The sequence below is a fragment of the Calonectris borealis genome, chromosome 15 (genome assembly GCF_964195595.1).
Source record: "Calonectris borealis chromosome 15, bCalBor7.hap1.2, whole genome shotgun sequence".
NCBI classification, from domain to species: Eukaryota; Metazoa; Chordata; class Aves; order Procellariiformes; family Procellariidae; genus Calonectris; species Calonectris borealis.
Window position 1 is genome coordinate 22,599,651 of NC_134326.1, and position 25,975 is coordinate 22,625,625.

The following is a 25,975-nucleotide window of genomic DNA, read 5'->3' on the forward strand; positions in this document are numbered from 1 at the left end:
CAGTGAAACGCTGTAACGATATTGCACTAATACTCTACCGTACCCTGTGAACCTAGCCGTCGAAGTGTTCAGATTAGCACTTGTGAAACAATCTGTCATTTCCGTTTATAGTAGGCTTTAGAATTTGGCATCTCTGCCATAGCACCACTTTGATTTTTCCCCATTTTTAGTCTCTAGGACATGGGCAATACTATGATGTTGGTAACATCTCTATAAGAGAAAAACGTGGTTTGTGCCGTATTTCCATTTTAGTTTATTTTCCTAAGAGTCTCTTTTTTCCTTTTCTCAGCAATCAGCTCCTGAATTCTTTGATTCCTTGTCCTTTCATAAGGTATCCTCCTCCGTGTAATGATGTTGTGCTGTGATACTTCGTTATCCAACCCATCGATTTTATAGGGAACATCCACCGCATTGATTTCTGGGTGCTCCTCGGTTGCGTTGGAAGGAGGCGCACGTGGTTTGGAAACAAGAGGAGGGCTGGTGGCAGCCTGTGTGGTGGACACTCCCGTGGGAGGGCTGAGGGTTGTCAGGAGCTCCTCCTCAATGACATTATTCTTATTTACGTTAGAATCAGTTACATTGTCGTCCTCTGTTATGTTGCTGTACATATTACAGGACTTGCAACACAGCTTATTGTAACCGGGAATGGAGCAGTAGCGGGAGAGAACCTCCATGCGACAAAACATTGACTTGTCTCCTTGACAATGATCTTCTGAAAGAGAAAAAGGGAACAGATAAATAAAGAGCATCTTCACATTAACCAGAAAAAGAAACACAGCTGAAGGCAGTGGGCAGAGGGTTTGGTATTTAAAGTGGGATGGGAAACTGGCAAATGAGCCTTCTATAAGCAGAAGCAGGCTTAATATTAAACCTAAAACTCAACTCACTTCAAGGGATGCGAAAGCTGATCTGAACTGTTTGTACCAGCCCATCCACGCTATAGACCGTAACACTCTAATTCTTGGCTTCGCATTCTGGAAGTGCTACCCCGAAGACCGTGCAGCCACGATGAACTGCGTTCCTGCCTTGGCTTAGAGTTCGAAACACACCAATAGTGCTGTGTTGTTGCTAAAGCTACATTAAACCCCTAGAAAGTCATCAAGGTTTATACTGAGAAATCTTTTGTTCCCCCCTTCGCTCCTTTTAATGCTTTTCTGCAATCTAACAGTGACTAACCGCGGTCAGGGGTAATTTACATTTATCTGGACCGTCTCAAGGAAGTCAAGTCTTATTTCGATATGTACCATGTAACTCTCAGAATTAATCCATCTCCCATTGGAGTGATATTTTTGCTGGGTACCTGTACTCTGAAAACAGCAGCATTGCCTGAGCATGTCCCTTGCTTGAGAGAAAAGTGGTGCATTTAGCATAAGGCTTTTCTCCGCCTCCTAGAAGGGAGCTGATATTTTCAGAAGAACAAACTCCAGTGCGATGGAGCCAAGCCAGCCCGTTAATGACTGGGAGACTCAGTAACACGTCCTGACTCTTGTGTCACTGACTGGAAAACGGTAATAAAACAGAAAGAACGATAATCGATAGGTCTTAAGCTGTGGATAGCTGTTATGACAATCTGCACTATAATAGAGGCGTTACGGCAGATCCTCATCTTGCTGAAATCCAGGTGGCAAAATGTAGGCTAAGACATTAAAGGTGAACTGGTCAGGCTGTATCGCTGCCTGAGAAACACACACAGAAGCCTACTCAGAGATTACTCAAGCCCTTGTGATTTCTGCTGAGGAGGTAGAGGACCCTACGCATCGGCGGCGACGGATGGCGCGGGTTAGCAGGTCCCTGCAGAGACAGCCCCCGTCCTCTGCCCTACAGCTCCCGTGCCTCCCGGCGGAGGTGATGGGGCCAGGAACTACCGGGAACGGCAGCGAAGGCAAAATCCCAACACACACAGCCCGTGCTGAAAGAAAGAGGAGTCAGAGGGCTTGTGGGAGAGGGGAGGGCTGAGGAGAAGGGCAGCCTGACCAGCACTTGGCGTAGTCAGCAGCAAAATATTTTCTGTCACCAGAGTGCTGAGACAGAGATGAAATCACTTCTGCCTCTCTCCCTGCTCTTACTACATCTCCACCTACTCTTACAGTAAAGGATGAGTAACTCCAATTACTCGCCTTTATTTAGAGCGTAGCTGATGGCAGACAGCGCGCTCAAGTCAGCGTGTTACTGGAGCTCGTGTTTCGCCGCCCTGCTACGCACGCTGACTTACCCTGTCAGCAACCTCACAGCAAAGCAGAGAGCCGGAGCAGATTCAGAGATACCAAGTGAACTCAGAAAGTGTAGGTGTCGCCTCTCCACTCATCCTCCGTTAACAAAACAGGGCATTATAGGTGTTGAATTGGCAAACATATCAGTCTAAAATAAGCTAGTAACTGTTCCTGCTGCTTTAAAATGCTAGCGCTGCCTGAGGAAGGTGGAAACACCTTCCTTGCATTGTATTCACGCCCCAATTGTTGCATTTGTTGCAGAAAAGCAAAATTCTGGTTCCTATTTTCAAACGTGTCAATTCATTTTTGTATTTTTCAAATGCTAAACTGAGATGCTGCGGGAAATAAAGAACAACTCCTTCCTTAGGAACCTAAGAATAGTACCTTGGTTTTGGAGCCATTTTCAAACCAGTCTTTAAGAGCTGGACTGTTGGCATCTGCATGCACAGCTCCATACAAAGAAGTGCATGTGCCTATACAGCTTTATATGTATTTTTACATACACGTAGTCCCCTTTGAACATTTTGCCTTGCGTTGCATGACCTTAACACAAGCTTCTCCAAATGGCTTGCAAAATAAAAGCCAAGAGGTATAACACTTAAATGTAGTTTCAACAAGGCAGATCTGTTCTTGGCTTTGTAAGAATCACTAAAAGCACCTTTAGAAAAATGCCTTTTGTTTCCTATCAAAAATACGTAATGTCAAGCTTAAAAATACAGGAAAATAAATCTGCGTTATGTAATATGTTTAGTAAGATCTGATAAATTATGTACATAAACTCTGTAACTTATGAATGTCAGAATGAAATTTTTATCCTCTATCCAAACCAAAATATCCAGATTTGCTGAACTTTTATTTATTTTTACTTGCAGTATGCATGACAGACTGGAAGTATATCCTCAAAACATCAGTAAGAAAAAAATAAATCAGTTTCACAGTCACTTTGGTACACATTAGTCTCATAAAAAAATATTGAAGAGCAAACTGAATTGGCACATCTTTAATATTATGTTAAATACATACAAAACACTAATAAAATATCCCTGATAAACCAAAGTGCATATAGACATAGTGCACAATGCCCAGATACCTTATTGCACCATTCTCTATAGCCACCCATCTCTTGAAACATCACTAAACATTGTCTATTTAAAGGTAACAGTCATGAATATATTTATACAGTTAAACACCAATTATTTTACATAACAGTATTCAGTGCCAGATACGTGTCTTTGCTTTTTCACCTTGTCATGTAAATTGTTAACATGTTTCAGGAAATTATCATATTAACAGCAAAATTTAAATATGTGATCACATGATAATGACAAGTTTGAAGTGCTACACTGTTGACGACCCAAAGATTCAAAAATGCCACTTTTCCAAAGAATATGACCAATGCAATAAGGTAGTAATTTGCTCCACGACTGCAGTTTTAAAGTTGATACGCTTCTACTATTGGTACTGACTGTCACAAACAGGTTTATGACTTATGCATTCCAAATCTTCAACACAAACACAGAAGGTGAAGCAAGAATGCCAGTTAAATTTCAGTAAGTCAGGTCACAATCCTGTCTTGATGAAGATATGGATATGCACTGTGCAAATTAACCTCGGATTAAATTTACTGCCTTTTAATAGTTATCATTCAAGTAAAAACACTCCATATGAAGATTAACTCAAGGTACCAGTGTACTGGTTATATTTAAAGCTGGATCTGGTAAATTAATGCCATTTACATTTCAACATTAAGGCATTTTTCTAAAATTCTTCTTCTACGCAAAAAAAGCAATAAAAATTGAGGTAATTCTGTAGTAGTTCACACTGTTATACACTGTTATGTTTGCCAGTTGACACATCTATAGAGCATACACACACACACACAACCATACCAGTCAAGTCAGACATGCACATGGTGAAAAAAGACCAGAGATGTAATGAGTATAAACAGCTCCGTGCTGAGCAGCTGGAGACATCGTAGTCGATGAAAACATCATATTGCCTCCACCAGGTTAAGAGAAACACCACCACGCAACCTGCGACATGGACCATGCCTGTTCTGCCTCGGCTTTGTTTCTAAAGTGAAAGTACACGAAACTGGCAAAAATTGTGCGACGGGAAAAACGAATGCAGCTTTTCTCAAGGAAAAATATTTCAAACCACCACCAGGCGTTCGGCGGGAGCGGCGGCGTCATAGCAGCACGGAAAGTACCGACAGAAACTGAGCTTCTGCTTCCCAGTGAGCCCTCCACGGGTTACAAACATAAATGCGAGGGTCAGGAATAAAAAATGAGCAGCAAGGGTGAGTAAAGCAACGGCACCGCAAAGGAAAATGGAATGAAAAAATTCTTTCACTCATCAGACTACCCTGTCAGCGAACTGAAACTAGAGAGCTATGAGATTTAGGGTTTTTAGATAAAGGAGAACTTTAGCACTACAAGGTGTCATTATTGTGATGTGATCACATTCACAATAAGTTCTCAGTTTTGCTATCAAACGGAACATCGTGAACCAGTAAGAGCCTTTTTTCACCATCACCAAGCAACAAGCAAACCGATCCCAGCTCCCTTTCAGAGGGCTGCAACAGACTGTGGAGATCCAACTTCACACATCCAACACTTCAAGACCTCCACCACCAGTGCTACGCAAGCTCCAGAGAAGAAAGACACCGAGCACCAAGTGCCTGGTGTGAAAAAAAGATTCAGACCAAGATTTAAACTTGGCAAAGTCAAGGGAACTTTCCGCATAGAGAGAAGAAGAGAGCAAAAGGCAAAGTCCACATTCGGTGTGGCATGCATTTAAGGGCAAAGGCAGAGTTATAAATGGGTCTTTTACTTGAAGATATTTTCTGAATGGGGTAGTCTGGATCAGGTCTTGACAGCCATTGTATCATGTAGGTTTTCTTTGAAGGATCAGAAACGTTTCCTTGAACAGAGGAAAAAAAAGATGTAACACAACATATGTTAGCATTAAGTAGTTGACCTGTCAGAAGTGGGCAAGCTAAGAGAGTGAGCGGGCTCCGATGGTGAAGGAGCCTGGGGGGGATTATGACCCGGCTGTGCAGTTTTGGGCAGAGGGTGTTGTTTTGCACGTTTGCTACAACTTGAGCCCGGCACTGGACAGCCCACACTGAAGCCAGCCTGGAGGCCAGTTCTCCAGCAGTACTTCTCACAGCAGCATTAAGTATGTCCTAAGATACATCCAGACTAGTTTAGTTATACTGCCTCTTTAAAATCTTTGTATTGGAGACCATAATTGACAGCTTGTTTCTAATTAATTAGGAATCAAAAGCTACCCTGAGAAGTACATCAGGAATAAAAGAAAAATATGAATTATTTAATAATAGGAGTATGTAAAACGATCGCACAAGTATCATTTGCAAACAGCTGAAAAGCTAACAAGGATAAAGGCATTAGTGTCCTGGATTAAGGAGGAACAAATTTATTATAGCTTAAAAAAATTGAGTTAGATAACCCCTGAAGATAACTTGTGCTTGACAGAATGGAAAAGAAGCCTGGGACTGTTGCTGGAGGAAAGTAATGCAAAGAAGGTTCTTTATAGATGATGCCCTTGATTAGCCACAGCCCAGCAGCCTCAGCAAAGCCCAGCACCTCTCAGGGGCGCGGGGCTGGATTCAGGCAGTGCTTCCCACCCGGGGAGCCGTCGTCTGCTGGCCGGATCCAGCCATCACCGCTGTGCTGAGGTCTGCCCCAGCCTCTCATGCCGTCCTGGGGCAGGCGCTGCTCCCCACCGTGAGAAGAGAACAACCACGAGCCCAAGCAGCCCATCGGCCACACGACAGCTCTGCATTTGGGAAGTCTGCTCAGAACGGGGGCTATGCAGAACTGCCACCCCAGGCAGACGTAGCACACAAGTACAAATTCGATAAAGACATTTCAAATAAATACAATCAACATAATTTTTTTCAGCAAGTAATATATGCTAGAGAAGACAAGCACTTACTTCGACATGGAGGTAGTCTGCAAATCCTTACGGTCTCTGGTTTATTTTCTTTACAAAGGCCGATAGCATTGTCCCTGGTCCGGCACAGGACCGGGCGGTCCTGCGTGCCGTTGCCACAGCTGACAGAGCACTGAAAGCAGACGCACCAGTTAGACCCCCTCCACCCTTTGGAAACAATGCAGTAGAAATTAGTTTTTCAATTTTAAACCACTGCCCTTGATTTGAGCCGACAGGGTCCAGTACTTGAACCACTGCAGTAACTAAGCAAGAGGGAGAACCACTGCTTTTTGTGGTATACCGGTAATTGTGAAACACTCCAAGAGCGAGCCTATGGTCTGAGCAATAAAGAAACAACTGTAAATGTGAGGCATCTATTCACAGTGTGCACTGCTTGTGACACCTATTCAACCCAGTGAGGATAAAAATTGTTTGTGCGTATTTGCATGGCACAGTTCCAAAATAAAATGTTGTATCTCCAAATGCAGCCACGTTTTTTAAACAATTTAATGGAGAAACGCTGAGACGAACTGCAAGGATCCCGTGTATCAAAATTATAAGAACAATTTAATGTTGCAATATTCTACTCACATTTCTTGCCTTTTGATGACTGCAAAGGTTTGCAAATATGAATAGGTGGAGCTTCTTATTGCTCTAGTAAATACTTTAGCAAGAAACAGTCTGTGCACAGCGGCATTGCATTTCTTGCTCACACAGTGAGTTAGCCAAAGAGGCAGGGATGGAAAACACAAAATGCCCAGCCCCTGACACCTGGGGAGCGAGTGAATCCTGTTTTGCTCATAGCAATGGTGAACAAAACGGTTCATGAATAGGTGACCTGTATTTCCATAGTAAACTAGGTGAAAAACTCTGTCCTTTGGGTTACAGACAGAACCTTATGAGACTGAGCAGCTAAATCTGCTGAAGGCCTTTACATCGAAGATGCTCGCACCTTTGAATCTCCATAAGTGTTGGTGCCTAACTTCCTTAGGTGCCCTTAATCACAGTGTCTGAAGACTTTAGTCTTCTTTACTTGAAAGAAAATAAAACAGTGATAAAAGAATTAATTGCCCTTCTCTCAGCTTAAGTCAACAGGTAAGTGATTGCGAGCAGAATAAAGAGCAGGTAGAAGTTAGCTTTCCTGATGCTGCCATCTTATATGGGTGGCTCACAGGCTCTGGATCGTGCAGCATCACCACAGGATGGCTTTACCGGCTCTTTCACTACCACCATCTCTTCATCTAACTCACTTTCCGTGGCACTAGAAGCTGTGGAAGCAATACACCCTCTGTAGAGGTATTGGTTTATTGTCTCAATGCATTTGAATAGAAAGCACTGAACGAACTCCCGCATTGTAAGAAATTAGTTGCTTGAGACCTCCAGAGAGAGACTGACCTGTGACCAGGGTCCTATTCTCCACTGCGCTGGGCAAAGCTCCCGGTTGCAAGGCCTCCTGCCTTCTGGACGGTCGTTGTTGCAGTACTTGGTATGAACAGACCGATTTGTATTATCGTGTAGGGGTTGGATGCATCGGACAGATCGTACTTGATATCCCGTTTTCCCACAACTTTTGCTGCAAGGCTCCCATTCTCCTGTAACCCATCTGGGTTAGTGAAAAGAGAGTAAGTTGAGTAAAATTCTCTCTCTCCTAAATTAGGTGAGTTCAACCTGTCTCTTGAACTGTAACTCTTAAGGTTTAACAGGATATTAATACTAGTTCTGATATGGAAAAGGAAGAGGATATGAAAAACCATAAGCAGTTATGGAGAGGGTTATTTGACCGTGTCCCTGAAAAATCAGTAGTAAGACCCAGACCTTTAAAATTACTCTTTCTCATTATCTCCGAGATAAGCATTATTCTGACTTTGCTTCATTTGCTTTGATTTTAAGCTGGCCCTTCCAAGACCGCACATAAAAATCTGGTAGATTTTATGTCAAAAGCAGACACCCAAGGGTGCTGCTGAGCTTCCCAGGTCTTGGCGCATGAATTGTGCCTTGTCTCATACTGCAGGGAGACCTGAGCGTGCACCAGCCGTCCCCACAGCTGGTTCCCACAGGAGTGAATCCAAAACATCTGGGCTAGAAATGCAGCTCCAGCCTGGGCTGTATCTGGCTACTCCATGGACCTCAGCCCCGGCCAAGCTAGACACTGTCTCACTGAAGCGCTGGCAAACCCAGCTGCACCATCAATGCTGTGCGTGCTGAGCTCAGGGGAATGGAGTCCTCAGCATCACAAATGTTTGGTTTTGGGAAGGCAACACTCCACTGAAAATCAGGAGGTCTGAGTTCATAATGTGTAAATCAATTCGGCCACTGAAAAATGTCACCTACGTTTTGTAATGTGGCGTAGTTGAAAACTTTGCTGATCATCCAAACTGGCTCAAGAATTACACCTACAAATTGTAAAGAACTTAGAGAAGAGCAGCAAGGACAGACAGGACCAGAGGAAATTTATGGAGACTACTGAAAGCTTGGTTGTAATCCAGTAAGTGAAGATATACAGCAGTCTATAAATATTTACAGAATGCAGAGATCTGCAAGAAGGAAATATTGTTCAATATATTCATGGGATAAACTTAACCAAAAAATATATATAGTCTGAAGAAATATCCTGACTTTGAAGCAATTGTCCTAAGTACTCATAAAATCCTGGGTTTAGAAATAGTCAAGAACTAGCATGGGCACAAGGCAATGCACTAAACGCTCAAGTTAAACAAAAAGTAAAGTGGCAATTTCACCCAACTTTCTCTTTCTAGCCTTGAAATTACACAGTGGAGGAAGGCGAGCGCTGTGGAGCACAAAGCCATGAATCCTAAGGTGATTTCTGAGACAAAGATGATTTTTTCCCAGCAGTGAAGAAGCAGCATATTAGTGTAGTGAGTGTCACAGAGTTTCATGAAGTCTCTTAAATAATTGCCTCTCCTATGTACAAGTGCAAAATGCTCCGATGCCATTCTATGGAAACAGAGGTGACTGAAACATTCAGGAATCCAAGTACAATTTAGGATCCTGTTGAGTCTTTGTGGTACCTGGGTCCAATTATATTTGCAGCTGAAAGAAGAATACAGTCCTTTCCAGAGAGCCTGAGATACGGTTAGGTCATTACTTCAGTTTTCCAATAAATAAATGTTAAGCCCTGACCCATGCTGAGTTTATGGGGCACAGTTTCTTGACTTTTCTCTCTTTCAAATCTTTTTTGAAAGGAAGTTAGGAAATATTGTGTGGTATGTTCTACTTATTTGCTGTGCTTCCTGGAATCTAGACTTGGTCCCCAGAGATAAGAGCTGGGATCAACATACTCCTTTCTTGTTGCAGTAGCAACATGAGGAATATGAGAGTCCTACATGTGGCAGGAGTAACCTGCTGCCAGTCAAAAAAAGCACCTGTGTAATGTGAATTAAAATATTTGTAACACTTGACCATGTATAGCACAGATGAAGGTACAACAGACATCCCATGCTGTACGAGGGCAGCCACAGAAATCTAACAGGCCAAATATTTTTCCCTGTGTTTAAATGTCCAAAAATATGCTGTGAACTTTAGGAAGATTTGGATTTGAGGGCTGTATGACATTGGTTTTCTTATGTAGCACTCTGTAAATTTGTTCTTACATGGTTAATTCTCACTATGTAAAATCAACTGGTATAAATTGAATTTATGTCTATCTTTTATTACCTCAAGATGGCCTGAACACAAATGTCTGGATCAAGAGAGTGCTTCTTTTCTAATCCAACTTATTTCAGAAGTAATAGGAACCAGCAGTCCCAGAAATAGTATTTCTACAAGCAGAATACAGCATCACATCCTCACAGCCCTGGGTCTCTGTAGTGATGCATGGAGGTGAACCTCAAGTCCCCTTCTTCCAGCTGGCCAGTGCCAGCTGGTGTAACGCCTGCCGCAGGGGCCGGCGGGCTGGTGTAACGCCTGCCGCAGGGGCCGGCGGGCTGGTGTAACGCCTGCCGCAGGGGCCGGCGGGCTGTGTAACGCCTGCCGCTGTGTAACGCCTGCCGCAGGGGCCGGCGGGCTGTGTAACGCCTGCCGCAGGGGCCGGCGGGCTGTGTAACGCCTGCCGCTGTGTAACGCCTGCCGCAGGGGCCGGCGGGCTGTGTAACGCCTGCCGCAGGGGCCGGCGGGCTGGTGTAACGCCTGCCGCAGGGGCCGGCGGGCTGTGTAACGCCTGCCGCTGTGTAACGCCTGCCGCAGGGGCCGGCGGGCTGTGTAACGCCTGCCGCAGGGGCCGGCGGGCTGTGTAACGCCTGCCGCTGTGTAACGCCTGCCGCAGGGGCCGGCGGGCTGGTGTAACGCCTGCCGCAGGGGCCGGCGGGCTGGTGTAACGCCTGCCGCAGGGGCCGGCGGGCTGGTGTAACGCCTGCCGCAGGGGCCGGCGGGCTGTGTAACGCCTGCCGCAGGGGCGGGCAGGGATGCTTACATGGGCTGGGAGCACTCCTGGAGGTTGCACACCCTGCGAATGGGCTTAGGCTTTTGGATCAACTCGCAGTAACTCCGATGAACCATCTTGTGGTCTGTCTTCCTCCGGCAGCCGTATTTTGTGAATTGGTAGCCTGAAGAAAGACACTCCTCTTATTTTCAGTATTGGCAGATCTTACACAGGACTCGGGTTTCAAACAAACTGCACATACGCTGTGAAAGGCTGCAGTTGGAACTACAGGTGAACACGCTACAAAAGGAACTGCAAATCGCACCGAATAAACACTTATTCATGTAGATTTAGCACCCAGAATTGCTCATCCCCTTTATTTTTCACTACAGGCTATAACGAGAAAAATAATGACATCTAGCATTTCAAAAACGTTCTGCAAACCTGCACAGCCACAGTCAGGGGCTGCAACCTGCCCATCAGCCCGGCGAACAGCAGCAGGGTATACCTCTGCCCCCAAAAGCAGGGGTCTTCACATCGCAAGGTCCACATCACAGGATGCAGATTTACTGAGGGCTGCCCCGTGGCACCTTGAGGTTTGGCACCCTCGCAGCTTGGAGACCCTCACCCAAATCTTGCACATTTGTACGATTTTTCAGTTTCATAAACATAAATCAGAAATGAGCCACCCCAGATCTGCCCCCAAAACCATTTAAGTCAGATTTTTCACTCCATTTGCTATTTATTTATCTATTTCTTAACTTAAATAAAACGCTCCCATACTCCTGGTCTCCCTAATGTCTTGTGGCAATGAATTCCACACATGGTGTTCATTCTTTCAGTTTTCTCCTAATCAATTTTGAATGCTTTGCGGTTTTGTTTTTACCTCCTCCACAAGGTTTGGAACATTGGGACCATTTCTTCAAAGCCCATTCATGTGACACCGAGTCCTCTTCCAGAACATTATTGTTATCTACATTCAAGGAATCTTCATGGATCATGTACTTGTAAGTCAAAGATATCTTGGCACCACCGTGAGGAATCACCTAGTAAGCAAAACAGATGTAGGGGAAAAAAGATTTGAAAGACTGATATCAGAAGCTATGCGAGATGACGAGAAATAGCAATCATCATGGCTCAGACATAAAAACATCCCCGGAGGGATTTAAACCTTTTAGCTGCACTCAACACATTTTTTTTCCCTGATGAAAAAGTAGCTCTATCCTTATGACACAGAATTTCTAAACTGCATATTAAGAAAGACTGTTGTTGATTTAGACTGATTTTTCTTGCCAGCACTGGACTGACTTCACGATACTAAATTTTTTCCATATCCCATCATAAAGAAAGGAAATGTTGTACTAAAATGATAATGGATAGTTCCACTAAAAGACAAGGCAAATTCAAATGCACAGATTAACTGAAAGCAGTGAAGAAAATTGCTTATATTTCTGATAAAAAACAAATATTCTTATGATAATCCTGGGAATTCTGTGAAGCTTGTTACTTAATCCTGACAGAAATATAAACTATTTAGAAAGAGCTTTTGCTATCACACTGCACTAAGACAAATGCAAGAAAATGGAACTCAATCTGAATAAAGTGCAAAATATCAGTCCTTTGAAAACATATTTATTCCTCCTTTGACATTCAGCTGGTGTAGATCAACACGTTGCAGCTGCTTCCAGAGGGATTCTGAATCAACCTACCCTACTCATTGTAGTCTATCGTTTGCTGGTTTGCAATGAAAAAAGAATATAGTCGGGTGGATTTGGGAGCTGCAGAACTGGCTGGGCCCGGACAAAGTGAGCCTGGAAGCACAAGAATCCTGCATCTGCCTTTGCAGGATACATTTTCAAAGCACGGACGGGAGGAGGAGCTATTAGATCTATCTGATATGAACCATTTTGACCTTTTGTTACTAAATGCTTACATGTCAGATATGATAAGTAAGCTGGAGAGTCTTCCCACAGTGGCCATTTGCTAGGCCATCGACAGGAAATAATCAGGAGAGTTGGTTGCTCAACACGTAACCCTGAGTTATAACAACTCTTGTACAGAGCGATGAATTAGGAGAAAGGAATTAAAATAAATCTTCCATTGTCTTATAATTGAGGCAGATGTCTTCTTGTAACTCACAAGAGGAATCTAAAATATATTATAGCACATTATGGCTCTGTAACCCTGACATTGTGTTCTGTGGAAGATGGTTTTCATTTGACTTACCAGAATAACTATTCCATGACGCAGCGGCCCCATGGTCTGCACGGTTTCTCTATCATCGTCATTCCGATATTCCCACTCCACACCCATGTCAATAAATACTTTAGAGTCTGGCACATAGTTGTCTTCGCTTAGAATGAATTTCCCTGTTTCACGATTTTTAATTGCTAGGAACAACATAAGAAAAGTGAATACGAGAGGTTCGCTTCTCATCTTGAGTTTTGTTCTGCTCCTGTCCCAGTGGAAGAAGCAGAAAAGGCCCGTCTGCATTCTCCCTCTGTTCCCTCACAGGGTTGGAAAGACTTTTTCAGGTGTTTCACTGAACTGCCAATGCTTTCCTGCTCAGCGCCAGAAACATCAATTGTCCTTTTTTTTCTTTTTCATAGCCTGCCTTGCCAGAGAAATGAGGCCAGCGCGACTGCACCGCGTGTGTCCGTCTGCCTGCTCCCGACTAACAACTTCTGAATCCACTGGCCAAATCCGAGCCAATTTGACAGCCGGTGGGGGTCCCACGGCTACTCAGCCCTTTGACATGTTGTAAGGCAGCTCAGGGGGCTGTTACTGCTCCGTAACTGAGCGAGCCCCCAGCGGGTCCCCACAGCGAGAGACGCTAGACACCGCATTCATTCTCCCGCTCAGATCCAGCCCTGACTCCGACGCAGCCCTGCTTCAGCTCCCGCTGCTCTGCAGGCGCCTGCCGCTGCACACAGCGTCTGCCTCCTCGGCTTCAGCCGTAATCCATCCCCCAGCCTTCACCCGGGAGACGTCAGCCACCTTTCGGTAAGGACTCCTGGTTTTCTCCCGGGATGGAAAATCTGCGCGCCTCCTTAGAAGAAGCAGGGACTGTTTGTTATTTACCACCAGATTTTAACTCCCTTCTCTCTCTAGCAGCTGCCCGAGCGTCCTGCTCCCTCAGCGCTGGCCCCGACAGACAGCAAGCTGTTCGTGCCCCCCGTGTATCGCCTGCCCCGCACCGAAAGAAGAACCTTGTCTGACCCGGCGAGCGATCGCTCCCCTGATCCTCGGGGCAGGCTGCACGGAGCAGCAAGGGAAGCGTCGCTGGTGAGAAGTTGGGAGGACTCACGATACAATTAGCAGGCCGCGCGCTGTGAATCCACTTCCAATTAATAACAGCCGACTAGACACTGCTTCGCATTGATTACAGGGCACCGCGAGGAGCGGATTTCAATTACTTTCTAAGCTGCGTGATTGATTGGGCAGCCTTGCGTCAATACTGTTAGCAATGGGCAGAACCTGACACGGATTGGGATGCGGCTGGGAAATGACTGAGGATGGGAAGCACGTTACGAGAGATGCACACGAAGATAACGCGTTGCACCCCTTAATGTAATTCAGCTCCTCTTCCAGCAGCTTTCACACATGCACATGCCAATGCAGGGATCTTCTGGATAGGACACTGGGCAATACAGCACAGGGAAATCAAATTGCCAAACAAGTTTCCTAATTTAACATACTCAAAGGAGGTACGTGGTGTGGGAGGATAACAGGTAAACAAATGCATAAACACATTGTGAGGCTCCAGAGACAAAAATAAACAGCTGAAAAAAATATTCTGACTGAAAATTTTCCGACTTGTACATACTTACCGAGATTATGACTGGTGGCGTCTGTTTCCTGTATAAGTAAATGTCTTGCACCAACAGGAATTTCAAACATCTTAATGTGACCTTTATTGTAGTATTTGAAAAGATAGTAACTGGTTAGTGTGCCACGAACAGGAAGAGTCTGTCTCAGGTTTTTAAATAAACCTTATTTTCTGAAAGCAGGGTCTATTCCAGCAAGCTGAACCTAATCCAGCATCATTCCCATCCCTATTTCTGTGCCTGGTGACAGAACATAACAGGAACAAAGGGCTTTGGGCCAGAATAAAAATGCCTTAAGTATCATCAACAAACTCACTTTGCTTCAGACTAAAACGGGCTTCGAGTGCCATAGTACCCACAGAGAGAGACCATGCAAGCTCCTGTCTGACAGCGAGTGATGACGACATATTGTTGCAGCACTCCAGGGACTCGGACGGAGCGGCTGAGTGACAGCAGCAGCACAAATAAGTCCATAGCTCTGCACCACGGAGCGCTGCAGCCCTCCCCTATGCATGCACAGGCCCTCATAGCAGCAGACTTAACTGGCCACTGGACAAAAGTCTTATTTTCAAAATATAGACAGATCTCAAAGTAAAGTGCAGAGAGTTTATTGGAATAGTGATGCTGTAAATGATTTGTGATTGCTCTGGTACTTTCCATGAAACAGAAGAGATCAAACAAAAATACCCTGAATTCCCCAGGACAAAACACACTGAATGCACTGACCTTGTTTCTTTGGTACTCTTGAAAATGTTCCTTTCACCACTTTGCAGTGGGAATTATCTCCTCCACAAACACCACACTTATCTTCCTGCTTCGTGGAACCTATGACCCTGTCGCACCCAACTTTCTGTGCACAAAAGAGAAAAACAGTCATTCTTATTTATCCACGCTTCAATTCAAATGAGCCTTCACTTCAGATATCAAAACCCAGACTTCAGCTTCAGCAAAAAAGTACAAATTGTAGTATTTTCCTGGAAGACCAACATCTAAACAGATTTTAATACTTCCAGTTCTTGTAATAGCTGTTAATCAGGTGATTATATTTTTATATTATGCTTCACAGTGGTCCTCTTACCGAAGGAAAGCAGCAGGTTAAGGAAAAGCTGTTAAGCCTCAGCTTATCTTAAAGCAGGTGCTTAAATTCCAGGAGAATCAAAGCATCTATGCGAGGATAAGCACCTCCACCAGCGCTTTGCTAAGTCAGAGCTTCTAATTCTGTTGAAAGATGACCTGTGGCAGATGCCAACTTAGAGGAACTGTCATTGATTTTTTGAAAATAGCATGATCAAATACAGAGAGAATGCACATCAGCCGTATCTTAACACCACTTTCCTTGAAAGCTGCTGCATGTTCCTATTTCATTGTACATTCCACCTCCACTAAACCTCAGCAGGAAAAGCTTTCGTTGAAAGCTAATTGTAATAGTTCATCTTAAAATACTGCATTAAATATTAGTTGTGTAGGTAGGCACTGTTGGAATTGAGTCACATGCAAGGTGATGGCAAAAACTGCAAATATCACACATAATATTGTGACAAAAATCCTAATGAAATCTCCTTATTGCCCAAAGCATTATTATACTTACTTAAATAGTCACTCAAGCACTCAAGCTACCATTTTAATTGTTTTCACAATACTAAGCTCTGAAACAAGCCATCAAAAGCTTACCAAGCAGTCTCCCCGCACACAGATGCTGTAAGCGTCTTTGTAGGAGCAGCGGGTCCCATCGTGTACCATCCTTTTCATATACACCACATCCCCTGTTTCCTTTGATTCGCAATACAGGTGGCACCTTTCCTTAGCTGAAAAAGAAAATGACCCAAATTGTGCGTGTTCAGCTCTAGCAGTTTAGTTGCTGACTTTGTGAACAGCGCTCTCAATAATGTTGTCTCTCTCTTCTTCTTTGCGTGCATCACAGAATACGATACGGTACCCCGTAAATCATCGGCGCTTATCCCCTTTCAAAGGCTATGTGATCATTTGGAAACTGCTGAATCATAAAGCACCCATGTGTCATCATTAGGAGACGGTCATAAAAATAACAGATCATTTACTTTGATGGGGGGGCCTCCATTTAATCCTCTGTCAGATGATGCAATCTGGCAGAGGTTTCCGCAGTCTGCTACATGACTACCTGTGAGAGATGCAGGTTTCTGCATCAGTTTCTCCTGCACTGCACTTAAATCTGAAAAAAGCAGAAGTCATTTTGTCATTAAAAGCAGCTGTTCGACACTGACTGAATCGGGCATCCAAAATGTCCTCAGAGGCAGCTGAGCCATACCACTTCCTCCTAAACATGAAGTTAATTCTCCCTCATTGTTGTACTTGTATTTATGATAGTTTAAATCATTAAACAAGACGAGATGTCAAAGAGATTCAGAAAAAAACATTTTTTTACTGCTAGCACATGCACAAACAGCCAGACAACCGTACCTCTTTCTCCTATCTGTTCCAAAGAGCTAAGAACACAAAATAAAGCTGAAATGGCTAGTCAGTGGCCGAATAAAGTTGTATTCCACCAGTGTGTTTCATTTTACCCATATCTCTTGCTGTCCCCAGCCCCATAATAGGATTCCCTATGCTTTCCTTGGCAGTGAAGAGCAGATGCCTTTCTGTTAGATGAAACAAAAGAAGATTCTGCTATTTTAACATGATTAAAAGTAAAACTTTTTCCGCCATTTAAAACAATAACGACTTCTCCATTGTAGCAGTTCAATTAAAATAAATCTTCACAGGTCCTTTGCATTCTTCCCCTATACAGTTCCATGGCCTCTGCCCTCTTTTAATAAAGTCTTTGTTATTGCTGTTGATGTCCTCATGGCCACTGGGTATTGGTACATCAGAGACCTTTGTTACTGATCCTGAACAACGCAGAGATGTCATGCTAAAAATGTAGACTATTAAAACAGGTACTGTACTTTTCTTGTGCAGATTCTTAATAGGGGACTATTAAGATCGTAATAATCACAGACCTAATGTATTTGCATATATTAGAAACTCTAAACTGTGCACAAGACATAGACATGCACACACCCCCACCCCGCGTATGTACCGACACCCACCCCACACATACCATACATTCACTGCACGCGATTAAATGAAAGTATCCGCAGGTCTGACTGGGTGCCAACAACTCTGTACAAGGGCTTTATTTTAGAGAGGGTTCTCTTCCCAGTGCTCCATGGTAACAGTAAATGTGCAAGTGCCATTAACTTGGACCCCGTTAATTGCAAAGAATTATTTTTCTATTCACTGGTGCTGGGCATAGCAGAGGTGCAGGAGCATGGAGGTGATCATATGTCCGTTCCCTGCTCCCCATGCGTTTCCTTCTCATTTAATTGAGCTGGGAGCTAATAGCCAATGCCACTCTGCACTGCCCTGGCAGATGCACGGCACAGGGGTACGTGAGCCCAGCGGAGGCTGGGAGATGGTGCTCAGGGGCTTGGAGCAGGAGAGAGGCCATGGCGCGCTGCTCAAGCACGCACTGGGTGTACCCAGCTTGGCGGCTCCTCTCTGGATGAGATGCTCCTCTCTGTCCCCATCACATACGCAACGTGCCAGACACGTCCAGCTGAGCTGCGTGTCAAGTGTACGGATTAATGTCGCTTTTGAGCCGTGACTGCATTATCTGCACAAAGTATGTCCCTGATACGCCTTATCTTTACAAAAGGGAGTTTTAAATATATTAGAGTTCAAACATAAACCACCCTCTGGCCTTGTTTTCATACAAAAGCTGTTCCCTCTAATTACCCTGCACAGGTAAATGTATCTCTCACAAAGGGGGCTGCACTCATACCATAGTTACATGGGAAACCAGCAGTGCCCAGTGATCAGTGCTCAGACATCAGTGAGCTGGTTTCTGACCCAGAAGCTATTGAATTTAATAGAAAAACACCCGATTAGTTTCAGTGGTCTTTGCAGCAGACTGTTCCAAAGGCTAAAGCAGAAGCAAAGGTCTGCAGGCCGCAGTGTTCGTCCCCGCTCCCTGTGCCAGCAAAGCTATTTCATGAAATTAAGCTGTGGGGCTGTGTCTGCGCCTCTGAAAATCCCAAATTGCACAAGATGGCATGAAAAGAACGAGGGAACCCTGAGAACTGTTTGGGAAGAAAGTCAGGCAAATTAATTACAAGGAATTTGCTATCAACTTCTGGCAGAGCGTCCTCTCACTGGAATGCAGAATGGTTCACCCAAAGTGACCCTTCCGCTCCCCAGGACGGGCGCCCGGCTGCGGACCCTGGGGTGCCCGGTACCCGCCCCGCGCCAGGCAGCCCTGCCCTGCAGCACCCCTTGTTCAAATGAAGTGGCCAGGTTCAAAAACGGCGAGCAGCCCGCACTCCCCGTCAAACCAGTCGAGAACCATTGCCCTCTGCCTTTTTGTTTCGCAAAACCTCTTCTCAGCTTTCAACACAACGTGGCAATAGCACCGCAACGGCCTTCCTGGCCCAAACCAACCAGCTGCACTTTCACTGACCGTTAAGCAGAGGCGTTAACAGGAAAAGGAACATTTTTCTTCTAAGAGGCGATCTCTGCCGAGATGCCAGAACATCAGACTGACAGCGCTGGTTCAGACCCAGCACCCGTGCAACCCAACGCCTGCCTCCGACAGTGCAGCAGTGTTTGCAGGAAGATGTAAGAACAAACCTGGTACTTTCCTCAGATTATTCTCCAAGTTCCTCGTAAACTGTAGCTTGGGGACTTCCTAAGTCATGGCTGGAGCTTGGTGTTTAGTAGCTCTTAATGGATTATAGAACTTTCAAGAATTTCTCTAAATCACTTTTAAAACTTTCTGGCATCTGCAACTCCCTGTGGCAAAGAATTCCAGCTTAATTATATGCTGTGTGGAAAAGCACTTCCTCTTATTTGTTTTAAATCTGCCACCTGATAATTTTATTTGACGTTCCCAGGCTTGTGTCAGAAACAGTGAATAATCATTCCATGTCAGTCTCTTCATGCCACTCACAATTCTGTAACTCTATCTTTTTAATCTAAATCATCACTTTTTCAGGGTGAAAAGTCCTAGTTTATCTAAACTCTCCTTATTCAGAAGTCACTGCTTATGTTTGCTCTGTTCGGGCCTTTCCGAGTTCAGCTGTGGGTTTTTCAGCAATGGGGGCAGCAGTGAGGTGGGCACGACCTGAGCTACACTGGCGGAGTATTTAAAATGCAGACACATCATGCAGGAACAGAGAGGCAGATCAGTGTTCTCCAACCCTCTCTTGACAGTCACTGAACTGATGTTTCTCTAAAGCTATCCCCAACTCCCACACCTTTCTCTTCAGAGCCCACCTTGTGTATGGACCCATACACACTTACTATTTTTTATCCCCATATCCATTATTGGCATTTATCAACTTCAGTTGCCACATTCAGTCACTTAGCGTCCCAAGGTCCTTCTGCAGCTCTCACTGTGGGCCTTCTTATTTTCATTAGCCTGAGTAATTTTGTATCCCGAGCAGATTTTGTCACCTCGTTCGCTCCCTTTCCCTGCTCACTGCCACGCGTGCTCAGCAGCACCCATGCTCCCAGCAGCCATCCTTGTGGGACACCCCCCATGCAAAGCCATTGCCTTTTATCTCATGATAATGCAGTTTAAGAGCAGTTATAGGGGAACAGGGTCCAAAGCTTTTTGAAAATCCAAGTACATTACATGAGTTGGATCCCTCATACACCGACACTCACTGATACCTCCAAACAACTCATAACAGATTTGTGAGGCATGATTTCCCTAGAAGAAGTTTTACCCATCCTCATATAATATTTACTCGCGTTTGCATCTCATTTTACTTTCCATAGGAAAAAGGGACCGCTCACCATCGACATGTTCGTAGGGGAGCCAGTGGTGTTTCGTGTTCTGGTACTCAAAGTAAGGATCCCACTGCCGGCACTGCTCCTCTCTGAAATCTTCAAAGTCCTTAGGACAGTCCTGAGTGTTGCACAGCTGGAACTCGTAGCTCGGGCCCATGCACGTGCGGCCTCCGTTGGCAGGACTGCGGGGAGGAGAGAAAGCCATGGTTAGTTTTGCCATTAAGGCATGAATCAAGCGTCTATCGAATCCTTTGAGGAGTAATTTAATCCCCAGTCGTGTCAGTAGGCATTTGATGAAGCCAGCGATGTATTTCTGGCACGGAAAATATGTATTTCCTTTAAAAACCCACTATTTAGCTCTTAAAACATCATTTCTGCAAGTAGAGCCTCAAACCACTTGATAAAGGCAAGAAAAGCCATTCTCTCGGTGCGGCCCAGGAAAGGACAGCACGAGCAGATTCACCCCCCAAGCCAGCAGCAAACCAGAACCAGAGCCCGGCTCAGCGCTGCATCCCCCAGCAGACGTGCATCGGAGCTGGCAACACAGAGCTCAGGAGCTGTGGCTGGGTTTGCACCCTCTTCCAGGAACACAGAAGACATTTTAAATAGTACATTAGGCTTTTCCTACATGAAAACAGATTTTACAACTAAAACTGTGCCCACAATTATAAAGGTCACTTTCATGTTGCCAATGTAATAAAGGCTGAAATTAGAACTGGTGAATTTTTTCTTAACAGAACAATTTCCGTCAGAAAATGCTGCTTCATAAAACTTGAGTGTTTTTTTAATCAATGATAAGGTGATTTTTAACACTAGTCAAGTTCAATCACTTTATCAGCACCAATTGAGAAAGTCAATGTTAAAAATATTCTGTCTGGTAAAATCATTTAATTCTGACAATTGTTTCAGTTCTTGCTGTTAGGATCTTGACATTTTATGGTATCGCAATATAGCAATAATTACACATTTCATATCATTTGTACATACCAATCTATATTAAATGTATCATACTTCCAGTGTTGCTGAAATTAAGTCATTCTACATTATCTAAATAAGCTATATATAAGTTATGGAAGCAAAACATTCAATATTATTAAAAATAGCCTTGGGGAAGGTTCTGATCTCTGGAGCTTTGTTCCAACTTGGAATGAAAACAGTTTGAAAATATTTTAAGACCTTCTTGTTGAAATATCCAAAAAGGTGGATTAAACAAAAATTTTAAAAAGGTGTACGCATTTTTTAAAATAATCCAGCAAAACATTGCCATTATTTCATACTCACATGTTAAAACGAGACATATATAGGCCCTAAACTTTTACTTATGCTTTATGCAATAACGTAATAGCACTCTCAAGATCCTTGTAACTGCCTAACCAGCTTAATGGATGGATAAACTGAGACATGAAGATGATTCATGACTTGCTAACGGCCAAAAGTAGAATTTCTGACAACGTACACTATAGGTCAGATTTAACCAGTGCCACTCAACATCCTTTACTGCATTACTGCACTAGTAATTTAGCAAGGATTCTCACCATTCATTCGCTCCAGATCAGAAAAATGTACGGGTGTATGTATACTTACTGCGGATTGTCACACTGCCGTGTCCTGTACTTCACCCCGGTGCCACAGGTGCGAGAACAAGAGCCAAACTTACTCCATGCGCCCCAGTGTCCATCCTGCTTCAGGATGTCTGGTGTCAGCCAGATGCAGTGACCTTTAAAGCAATGCTAAAAGAGAAAACTGGATGTCAAAATGATTAAATGATTAAATTATATCATATGAGAAGCTGTGGTACAACAGATTTCATTTTAGGCACAAATTCTGGATTGTTTTTCACCTCTCCAGGAGAAAGTAGTGAGACTCACTGTCAGACCGTGCCCATGATCACAAACTCACTCGGATTTTATGAACTTACACATTAAGTATGCACATACATGCTTGCAGGACCCAAGCCTACCCAGTTCGTTAAACTGCTCTCTGCACCACATGCCTCCCTCAGACGTCTGCAGAGGTGATTTCAACACAACTAATACAGATTCATTTAAGGGAAATGGCAGAGTCCCAAATCTTGGAGGCTAAATGTAAAACCCTGCCCCTGCCATTGCATGCAGCCACTTCAGGCAGCGATGGCGAGAGCTCCCGCCGCGGCGCCGTCCTTCCCAGCGGCTCCTAACCAGCGTACAGATTCCTGCAATAAATGTCATCAGCAAAGTGGCATGAAACTAGAGCCAGCTCGCATTTTAGACATTATTGCTATCAAATAAAGAAGTCTTGCAGTCTCCCAGGAGATCTCGTACCAAACGTGACCAAAATGGCAGGAAGCATTCATTAGGGAGCAGCCCTGGACAGGCCCACTCTGCGCATTTAATCACGCCCGACTAGGCTTTCCCTTTCCTTTTACCTGATTTTTAATACAGTCATTCTACAGTGGTTGAAACACACAATTTGCTACATTCCCCAAACCTATAAGGTATTTACGCATTTCTTTAAGAGCCTTCATAGCTTCAGTATTGATACTCTCTACTGTCTCCTCTCGTTAAAGACACCCTCCAATGCCTTTCCACCGATTTCTTCACTCCCTAATCAAGGAATTTTTTCTTAGCTGAAGTCAGGATGAATTCTTCTCAAGGATCACAGATTCTGGCCCTTTCTAGTACTATGTCTGCTTTCATAAAAGCCTACTGATGACGTGCGGGTGCTGGAAAATATTTCCAGCCCAACAAATGACTTTGCATTAAAGTGTCGCAGTTTGTCTGCGTTAACGGTTACTGTCGGGATAAGAGCTCTGGCTCAGGCGCACAGATGGCTATAACAACAAGTGCAATCAGTCACTTACTTTCCTTAACATCAAGTCAACAACAACATTTTACACAGCTTAACAAGCCCTGGAACGCAGGAATTTGGCAGGCGGCACAAGCCGAGCATATGGCTAAATGCATGCTGCCAGCAACAACAAAATCAGAAGATATATAACAGGAGAGCGTTCTTAAGCATAGCGCGATTAGTGATCTGGAAGGCAAATTTAAAAGTGATGGATAATCATTAATAAAGGTGAATTTAAAGAGAGAATCATTAGTAAAATGGTGACAAGACACAGCTTACTGATTCGCTAATCTGCTCAATGACTGGCTCTTTATTCATGTAATTTATTTTGGTGCTGATTTGGTTGGACAAGGAGTAGAAAAGAGAGTAGAAATTAGATTTCAACTATTCGTTCTTTCTCATGACTTCAAATATTCAAAGTCGAAACCTATGAAATAGATGAGTTACCACAAAGCCAATTATACCAATCCTGCTCCAGAGCTGTAATGGGCAGATTTTTCTTAGCTGTTTGACAGAACAAGAGAGAATTCAGCAAAGCATGAAAGAAATGCAAAATGCTAATGTGTCCTTTGCTTTCTTCAGTTTTGAAGCTCAGCACTGTACCCTTCAGGGACTGTTTACTTATGGCTTTAGAGAGGTTTGCTTGAAGGAACAGTTTGAGTCGTCGGGCCCTGGGTAGCAATGGGACCATTCAGAGATGCAGGGGAAGCTGGCAAAGCATCAGCTTGTCACTACAAATTTCAGCTGGGCTTGGAAGCAGATGAGATGTGACAGCTCCTGATCTGTGCTTGCTTACACATCCTTTTATCAGGGTTCTGCATCCCTCAGGTGTAAGTTCCACAGCAATCACTGAATCTGTTTCAAGAGCCACATAGCGTACGTTCACTATATGATGATCCAGGATCCAGCGCTTGGACTCCGTGGAGGAGAGACAGGTGATGTTGTCTTTTTCAATCTCTTTTCCCTGTTTTGGCCAGGAACAGGGTTCCTGTGGGTTTGCAACAACCACTAATAAACCACCTATTTGACACTGTGACTGGTCCCTGAACTGGAAGGCAACCATGGAAAAGTGTTATTGACTTTGCTGCGTAAAGGAAAGAGAAGCACTGATTTTTACTGGAGAAGCTGGTCATACGCCGATCGTCACGAAGCTGAGGCAGAGCTATTAGGAGACAAGCATTTGTGTAAAATGAGTCGTCCCCAGCTCTGCCTTTTTGTTTGTGGATGAAAAGAAAGGAGCCTATATAAAACAAAATGATTCACAACCGAGTCTTACTCTGTGCAGACCCATGCAAGAAAACGCGTGAGGAGGTAAAACCAGAGATGGAGCAATCTCCAGTGTAATAAAGGAAGCTAGAGCCAACCTTTCCTATTGCTACTACATTAACTACATAATGAGGTGGAAAAGAGCCAATTTCAACCACTATTCCCTTCATAAACAGGGGGGTTCATTTAAAGAGTGAAGCACATTAAAGCAGTATTTTTTTTTAATGAGGAAAAAAAACTCTGGGTAAATGCAAATTGTTTTCTTAGTGGAAGACAAGATGACTTCTTGCAGTCTCGCCTATTTTTCTGGCAAACAGGACAGTCCAAAACAAGTGCAGGAGAGGAAGCTCAAATCTCTTGCAGTAAAACATTCCACTGCTGTTTTCAGCAGTTTTTTGAAACAACTGCTGCAGACGCCAAAAAAAGAGCCAGTATGTTCCTGCGGGCTTAACGCATCTGCAAGTTAATTCTTCAAGAAAAGACTTGCAGATCTTCTGTGGGTATCTCTACCTATTTTATATCGGCAGCAACTGGCAACTTGACACCCCAGTTATCTACCAGGTAAGCCCTCGTACTGCATCATGGCTGTCCCTCCGCCCTGCCCGCTCTCCTGAGATCGTATCAGGAGAGGGTTACTTACTTACTTGTATTTCCCATCACACGCAGGCTGGCCCGCTCTGCTCCATCTGCTTGCGAATAATTAGTAGCAAGGGATAAACTGAAAGCTCTAACACTGAAGTGTACCGTGAGCCAGTAAAAGTTTCTTCAGTGGAGAATCAAGTATTCTCCCTGTTTCTGTGGTGACTAACACCGCGTACACTTACCCATCTGTCTCCTGTCTCCGAGAGAAGCTGAGGTCAGCTTTCTCAGCGGGAAATTATCTGGATTGCTTTGAGTACACATTAGTGTTCTCAGAAACCTTTTTTCTCGGTCCATTTTTCTTCTCAATAATATCTATTTATTTCAATATTTAATCATTCCCTTCCTTTCCTGACAGACTAAGAAATCATTCCAAGTTTGACTCAGGTCGTCTCACTAGCATGGTGCAAGCGAAGAGAATACCTGCTAGGTTTGTGCTGGATCCTTGGCACATGAGCCAAATCCAAGAGCAAGATCAGCTCGGCTGGCCGGGGCAGGTACCGGGCTCTTACCTCTCTCCAAGAAAAGCAGCAGAGCAGGCTCAGGTGGTGCAAACCTTTGTGTTAGTCACTGCAGCAAGCAGATGGACTCCAGCATGCGATCTCCTTGCATGAATGACTTTGGGTTTTATTTCTATCCTGTGGAGAGCAGTTAGCTACTTCAGCCGATATAAATGTCTCCCCAGAAGAGTAATAGTTTAAAGAAACGGAACAAAAACTGATGATATATTTCCAAAGGTTGCCTGGCTTCAGAAGCCTGAGGCTAACGGTGGAGCTGACAGTATGCAAGTAAATAAACTATCAGCTGAAAGCCTATGTTTTCTTTTAATCCACAGAACGCTACGCAGAGTTAAGCTTTGCACAGTTACGCTTCATCTGCATGGTTTACTATAACAATTTACGGAGTGTCTTTGACTTCACATTAAGCCTCTGACCCTCCCCATGCTTAAGTTTACACACCGGAGTTATTTCATGGAAGTTAATGTGACCATTCAGACACAGAAGTAATCGCCAGCTGCTCCATCACTGAAGCTTCACAAAAATGACAGAATCTTCTCTCTTGCT

At 44.1% G+C, this 25,975-nt stretch overlaps 1 protein-coding gene across 1 annotated transcript in view; it reads right to left on the bottom strand.

Annotated features, from left to right (window-relative positions):
- Positions 1 to 238: 238 nt before the first annotated feature.
- The window catches only part of ADAMTS2 (ADAM metallopeptidase with thrombospondin type 1 motif 2), a 184,116-nt gene continuing 158,379 nt past the window's right edge, over positions 239 to 25,975 (bottom strand). Inside the window, exons 12-23 of the mRNA XM_075164857.1 lie at positions 21,765 to 21,910; positions 20,187 to 20,362; positions 16,044 to 16,177; positions 15,099 to 15,222; positions 14,376 to 14,456; positions 12,772 to 12,935; positions 11,432 to 11,591; positions 10,597 to 10,729; positions 7,563 to 7,770; positions 6,171 to 6,300; positions 5,043 to 5,132; positions 239 to 712 (exon numbers count right to left, since the gene is read on the bottom strand). Of these exons, the coding sequence (XP_075020958.1) occupies positions 249 to 712; positions 5,043 to 5,132; positions 6,171 to 6,300; positions 7,563 to 7,770; positions 10,597 to 10,729; positions 11,432 to 11,591; positions 12,772 to 12,935; positions 14,376 to 14,456; positions 15,099 to 15,222; positions 16,044 to 16,177; positions 20,187 to 20,362; positions 21,765 to 21,910 (2,010 nt within the window). The 3' untranslated portion in view covers positions 239 to 248. The remainder of the gene's footprint in view (positions 713 to 5,042; positions 5,133 to 6,170; positions 6,301 to 7,562; positions 7,771 to 10,596; positions 10,730 to 11,431; positions 11,592 to 12,771; positions 12,936 to 14,375; positions 14,457 to 15,098; positions 15,223 to 16,043; positions 16,178 to 20,186; positions 20,363 to 21,764; positions 21,911 to 25,975) is intronic.